Source organism: Alligator sinensis, unplaced genomic scaffold (assembly GCF_000455745.1).
Source record: "Alligator sinensis unplaced genomic scaffold, ASM45574v1 scaffold1072_1, whole genome shotgun sequence".
Classification (NCBI taxonomy): domain Eukaryota; kingdom Metazoa; phylum Chordata; order Crocodylia; family Alligatoridae; genus Alligator; species Alligator sinensis.
In genome coordinates, this window is record NW_005843300.1 from 65,109 (window position 1) to 72,491 (window position 7,383).

The 7,383-nt window shown below is 40.2% G+C and overlaps 1 protein-coding gene across 7 annotated transcripts in view; it reads right to left on the bottom strand.

Annotated features, from left to right (window-relative positions):
* BTBD10 (BTB domain containing 10) overlaps positions 1-7,383 on the bottom strand; it is a 43,120-nt gene that overhangs the window by 1,252 nt on the left and 34,485 nt on the right. For all 7 annotated transcript variants that reach the window (XM_006038274.2, XM_025194771.1, XM_025194770.1 and 4 more), the window contains 4 exons: positions 5,444-5,546; positions 4,440-4,560; positions 3,205-3,402; positions 1,529-1,639 (listed from right to left, as the gene is read on the bottom strand). In XM_006038274.2, the coding sequence (XP_006038336.1) occupies positions 1,529-1,639; positions 3,205-3,402; positions 4,440-4,560; positions 5,444-5,546 (533 nt within the window). The remainder of the gene's footprint in view (positions 1-1,528; positions 1,640-3,204; positions 3,403-4,439; positions 4,561-5,443; positions 5,547-7,383) is intronic.

The window sequence follows — 7,383 nt, forward strand, 5'->3', positions numbered from 1 at the left end:
GGCAGGCCCAAGTTTCCCCCCCCCCCCCCATATCCTGCATTCTCTTGCCTTAAAAACAGGTCAAAACCTTGCAAGTGTCAGCTGAAATGCAAAGCAAATGGATGCTAAGACCATTTATTCACAAGCCACTCCTTTCAGACTTAGAGAACCAAGCTACCTATTGTTCCATCCTGGCAGAGCCCAATAAGTGATTGTCTCAGAAAATATGGCCTAGAGAGTAAGGGAAAAGGCACAAGATGAAATCCCCATAGTGGTGGTACTACAGGCTGCTGTCCCAAGTTCCCTGGGCTGGATCCAAAAGCACTGTTTTTCCCTCATTTTAAGTAACTTAAGCCACGTACAGACATTCAGTTTCTACCAGAACCAAAGTGTGTGCAGATATTTGAGCTTTTTCTCCCAATACACAAAGCCTCTCTGGGAGAAAAAAACCCCAATTACAATGACGTAGAAATTGCTCCTGGGAGTTTCCTGAACAGCTGCACACTTTCCCTCAGTTCAGCTTCTAGAGACCAGAAGCAGTACAGCCAGGGGAAAGGTTCTGGGTCTCTGAAGGCATAGGGTCACCTTTGTCAGAAGGTACAGGGGAGAGCTGCTCCCACCTCCTTCTAACTCTAATTACAATGCTCGGTTGCTGGGCACCATGAGCTGAGCAGCTCCATGCCTGCTTCAGACACCAGAGTCCCCAGTGTGAGAAGCAAGCATTGGGTTTTGGTCAGCTGCTCCAGTCCCGTGGCAATAGGAAGACTGGAGCAGCCCATGTTTTTCCGATTCTAGCAGTGGAAAGTTTCTGCTATTAGAACTGAACAGTTGCACATGGCCTTAAAATACGCATGAAGTTAGTGCTAGTGGTTCAAAGACAGGCAAAAAAGAGCAAGAGAAATGCACTGTTTTAGCCACAGTGTCCATCAGGGTAACTGCTGCCACAAACAGCCCATCATTACCCAAGTCAGTGAGGACCACCCTTTCTGGCAGGTGTCACAAATTAACCCTGCACCCTCCTTAAGTGCCACTCTGCTTCCCTTCCTTTGCCTAATCCTCTGCTTTTCTTTCTGCTCCCTGACCCATCTCTGCTTTCTGCCTCATCTGTTGCTGTGCTGCTTGTCCCCTCCCTCATCTGCCACATGCCACTTGCAGCACTGATACCACAGTTTGGCCACCCCTGGTATAAGTGATCCTTCTTAATTTGTATGAATATTTTCAACCCCATGCCTGGCATGCAGAACCAGCCACACTGATGATAGGTCAAAGAAAGCACTGCAGCAAGATGACAAACTAGAATTTGGATATAAGCAAGGAATGAACAAGTCAGTTTCTGGCTGAGGTTCCACTCCACATCCTCCTACAAACCAGGCTGCAATACTGCAGAATAAATCCATGCCATGAGGTACTCCAACATTTAGATCCTCTTATGCCTCAGATTAATCTAGCACAATGGGTGGCTGATGAGTTATAAAAGAAACATTCTGCAGAAACCAAATCAATACAGAAATGCCCTTTTAAAATAAGAATCATTTAAATTGCTACTTACCTTCAATACCCAGTCGAATCTTCTTGAGACCCCTTTCCTTCAGAACAGATTTGGCCACATCTCTGTTTTCAATGTACTTGAAGAACCTGTATAACTTTGTGCTGTAAATTACTTAAAAACAAAAAAAAATCCACATTTCAGTGATAAAATTGTATTGTAAATTTGTAACCTGGGCTTATCTTCTTAAGGTTAAAGCAAAAGCTAAAACTGAGCCCCAAGCCACTAAGTTCCCAGTATAGTTAGCAGGAAAGCAAACCCAAGACTGAAGCATGAGTTCTTTTTCATCCTTTGGCCTCTTCAGTGTCACTTATTTGAGAAAGACTCATTAAAAGGTCTCAGAGTACATTTTGTAGAAGACTGAAATCTGAGGATAAAAGTAGTGTTTCTGCAAACACAGTTAAATCTGGTGGGCTGGACATTTTTTCCTATTGGTGTCACTTATGCTTTTGAAAGAAATAAGAATGGGAATATGACAAGACTGCAGAGCAAACAGGAAAGCCCCAAAAACAAAGCTCCAAGTGTGCCTCTGAATATTCTAGGCACTGCTGTCTGCCCATATTAAAAATTCTTACCAACCAGCTGGCAAACAGATTAGAGATAGCAAGTTTTGAAAGGAGGCTAAATACAGATTTGCTGCCCCTGACCTCTTCCCTTTTCAGATGGTATGCATTACATCTAGGAGATTGACATAAAAAGCTAAAGCAGCCATGTAAAATTCCCATGTTAAGTGTGCTGTAAGGCAAAGTTGTAGACAGTTTTTACCCCTTTAAGATTCCTGAAAAGCAAGCCTCAGCCTTCCTGTGTTACCCTGCCAAAGTGGCAATACCGACATCCAAGCTATTTTTTACTCCCCTTCTTCCCCCCTTGAATATTTTGGGAGGCTGGAGTTTATTACTACAATTCACCATGACAGTTTTGGTAAGCTTTAAAAACAAACAAACAACCCCCCCCAATCTAAAATGTCAGAGCTTGCCAGAGTGAAACAGGAACCCTTTATAAGATGCCTTTTATTTTATTGGAGCACAAAATTAATTCATAGCCACATATTTGAACATAAAATGCCTAAAGCTATCATGCAGGTGATTCAAGCACCTACAATGAACACCTTCAAGAGTAAATCGGATGCTTATCTTGCTGGGATCCTATGACCCCAGCTGATTTCCTGCCCTTCGGGTGGGGGGCTGGACTTGATGATCTTCTGAGGTCCCTTCCAACCCTAATGTCTATGAAATCTATGAGCAGAAGGGCACTTCATTAACAATGGCCAATTTATCTAAGCACCAAACTGTTAAAAAGAAGCCAAACAAAAACCTACAATGAAGACAACACCAGGCACATGATCTATTTGTTTTCTAATTTACATATGTGTTTTACACAAAATGGTCAATAACAACTGTTTGCCAATTGATTCAGACTCACTATTTTAAGGTACACATCCCTTACTTTCTGGTGCCCTTTTGGTAAACACTTTGCTTTGAATGGATTGGATCTTAACACTATTATATTTGTTTAACGTTAACCCCAAATTACATGTCCACTACCAGAATTAGATATGTTGTAAAGCTCTGGTAATAGTGCTTGTGCTTAATACTGATGCAGCATTAAAGCACATGTGACAGTACTTTGGTAGAGGCCCTTATAGTTAAATTCAGTGCTAAGCATAAAGCCAGACTTACTTTGAGAATATTCTTCTCCCATCTGTGGAGGATACTCTTCATCCCAGTCTACCACATCATCATCTGTAAGCACCACAATGTGACACTCTCTCTCACCACTCTGGGCACTGGCTACCATTAGCGGGAGAATCATTTCTTCCAAGTAAAACTCAAACTGTTTGCGAGCCCCATCATTTGATAGTTCATGCATAAGAGCACCTAAAAAAAAAAAAAAAAAAATCAAACCCCAAGAAGATTTTATTATTTGGAAGCTTGCTAAAGAAGGTTTGGCTGGAATTAAAAACAGAACAGAAAAAAAAAAAAAATCAGCTAAGACATTGTGTTTGGTGCTTTATTTTGAGCAAAATCAGAACCACCTTTCAGTTTAATGACTACCAAGAAAGTGTGTCAAAAGTCTGTGTTAGGAGGACTCTTGCAGTTTGCTATCCCTGTTATATACAATAATTTGATTATTTCAGTGTTGTATAGGGATAAATCTGATCTTGAAAATCATTAATATTGTAATTATTTATAAAAAGTATTTGAACCAATGAGTGCAGACAGTGAATCTCAATACTAAAGTTCAAAAGAAAGCATCCTAAACCTCAGATGTTACTCTTTCTGCTAAGGGCATAGCAAGTGATGTTACACCATCAAGAAACTCATTGGGCAGTATCATAGGTGGCTGTATACACCCTTTCCACAGAGTTCACACTTGTGAGCACCAGCCCTTTACATGGGACATTATTTTGAATTTTATTCCAGTAATAAGTTTAGGAGTACTGGAAATAATTCTGCTGACATACCTAAGATGCAATAACGTGCAATTTATGACCAAAACAGCTGTGCCAGCAAAAGCAAGACTGTGCTTCTGTTATCATTATAGCTTCTCTCTCTTAATTTCTAATTAAGTAACACATGAGGAGAGCTTTATGTATACACCACTTCTTGACTCTGTTCCCAGAAAGATTTGTGCTGTCAACCAGCTGCTACTATTTCTCAATTTTACACAGGGAAATAGTGAACAAGGAAGGGCTTAATTTTTAATGACTCTTGATTGAAAAGATGAGCTGCTCTGGTACATGGGGAGATGGGAAGAAAAGATGGATCTTATTCCCACAACAGTTTATACATTCCAGATTATATTCTAGTAGTATTTTACTGTAATATCAGAAACTTAAAAAAAAAACACAAAACCCTAGATTTATGTTAATATCTGTTCACTACCGGTCTGTTTTCAAAGAATCCATACTTACTGAGATCTCTACATTTGATAGTACTGTATTCAAAGGAGATACACAGGTAGTCACATGCTTCTCTTAGTTCGGGAATAGATATTCCATCGGGACAACGTATTACCCCAGTTTTGTAGTAATCCTTATAACAAAAATTTATATATAAATTATTGAAGCAAAACAACTACTAATAAAAAACAATTAATTCCTTATTACAGGACCCTTTCATATCAATAAGCTTTATGTTCCCTCTCCCTCCCCTTCCAAAGAATAGAGACTGAACTATATGATTAGACATTAAAACATATTTATCCTCAGATTTACCAAGCTTTCACAGTAAAAGGGTAATTAGATTAAGTATTTTAGACATTTTAGGCTTCTATTATTAGCACTTACCACTTAAGTATAAATTAAATTTATACTGTTTATTATTTACACATCATTCAGTTTCTGCTGCAACACAGCTCAGCCAGCAAGGCAGAACAGCAGATCAGCCACATTGCAATAGTTAGAGGGGCCTAATTCTCTTTAAAGAGTGAATTATGCTATTTTCTGCCAGGACATATGCCACTTGGAGAATTTTTTTTTTTACAATAAGTTATGTTAATAAGTGTACTCTGCTGCAAAAGAAACAAGAATGAGAGCTGATAAGACAGCCAGATGGTATTTTGAATAATTTTTGCCCCCCAAAAATGGAGGTTTAAAAATCTTCCAGGTTCTTTGATTGTTGAGATTGCACTAAACCCCAACACCTACAGATAGAAGAACTGTATTTAAAAATATGGGGGGTAGCCTCTGACAAAGTTAATATTTTGACAATCTTATGTTTGAGACAAAGTGATGCACAACAAGCAAAGAGAAACATTACCACCAAAAGCTGTCCAATTTGTATTCTATAGCTGCGTAAACTCCACCCCCCAATCTCAAGTGTTCAATTTTTCTAATTTTGGGGAATCAAGAAATCTAAACCAACAGGAGGTAAAGTCGTACACACATCATCCCTGCTATCTGAAATAAAAGCTTACCAGAATAGCACGAAACACAGTGGAGCCAATTCCTTCAGCTACTTCATACTCTCCCTTTTCATTAGGACGTGTGAAGTTATGTTCTCTGCCAGATCCAAACATCCTGTTCAGGAAATGACAATTAAAACTCATTTCAGATTTCCAAGAAACTTTGGATATGATAAAACTACAAATGACTTGACAGAGATTTATGATCTGTTTCATAAGTTATAAATAAGCTATAAATAAGATTTTACAGATGCATTCTCTTCAGTTAAGTCTGAGCTAAGACCACTGGGGAACCCCCCCACTGCAAATGCAGACTCTAAGTTAAACTGTTTCTAGGTAGTAGGGCTCAGGAAGAAAAGGCAATCTCCATTCTTCCATGCTTCACAAGCTGGGAATGCTCCCGTTTACGGTTTAGAACAGAAACATTTCATTCAATTCCTTGGAAGAACGGGTGTCTTAACATATATTTACCTTGGCTATTCTCACCTATATCTTTTAAAAGAAAATCTGCTTGAAAACAAGGTTAAAAGAAAAAAGTGATATAGTGACACACAAACAGCCCTGAAAGACTTCAGTGGAGAAAAAAAAAATATCAAAGACTTGGGAGATGCTTTTTCTGTTAACAAGAGGATTAGACCAAACACCTGGCACCTCAAACGCCATCCACCTACCTGTTTAAAAAGGTAAAATTTTAAAAGTAGATTGAGTCCTAGACAACATTCATCTTCCCTCCAAAATTAAGCAATTCAACTCATTTCTAGTCTGTCTCTATATCTCCAGCCCCTCACATTTTATTCAGATTTGTTCATTCATCTATTCCTCACCCTATAAAATATCCCAAATTTCTTTCAGTGCTTTAAGTCCCAACACTAACTTCCTCCAGCTGAAAAGGGCAGCATGCAGCCCCTCTACGAACCCACAGAGTTGCTACCTTGAAAACTGCTTCTGCTCCATTGCAGGAGCAAGAGGCCTGCACTCTTCTAAAGACCGCATGCCTAGCCTCCGTAGCAGACCTTGCCTGGGAGCAGAGGTGCCCAGGAATGCCACTCAATCACTACCATTATACTCCTTCTAACTGCGCCTCTCCTCGTCTCCCCTTGGCTTGTATCTTCCTTCCCTCATTTCTTTCTTGGTCCATTTCTCATTGCATTTCTGCTCAATTCCTGTATGTGTTTTCCCCTATAAGGGGTACATGGGCTTCCACAATGAAAGGATTTGCCTGTGCCACAGCTTATTGAGACTGTACAAATTGTAGTTAGCGCTGGTGGTTACAAATGAACGAACCTGCAAATATTATAGTGATGTGGCATAAGCAGAAGTCTCTGCTGCAAAGCCACACACACACACACACACACACTACTCAACGCATCTGGATATCTAACGAAAGTCAGATACCATTTGAGAGAGAAAATACACACTTTGAGTGTCAAGTGTCCCTGTGCATCCTACAGACAGAGGAGACTAGACAGAGAAGACTAATAGGTAGGCCTCAATCTGACCTCTCTGGGTTTCAATAGTTTAAGGTTCAAACTATTTTATGCTTTTTAAAGAAACCATATCCACAATTTGACATTCTACCTTTGGGATGAAAAGTTGTATTCTTTTACAGAAAGGCCTGAAGGCATACATTTTTTAATTTATTTTTTTTTACACTAGGGATGCACCAATAAAGATTTTCTTGGCCGATACTGATAACAAATTACTCACCAGGCATATCAGCTGATACCAATCTGAAAGCCGATTTACAGGAATGCAGCCTGGCAGCGCCCTGCAGGTAAGTCTAAGGAGGGGAATGGGTGTGGGGGGGTGGGGAGGGGGGACAGATGGAGGCCCCCATTGGGAGGGAGGGAGCAAGGCAGCAATAAGCACTGCCCAGCCAGGGCAGAGAATGGGACCTCCCAGAACCAGGAGCAGGATAGAGCCACATGCACTCTATCCTGCTCTCAGCCCTG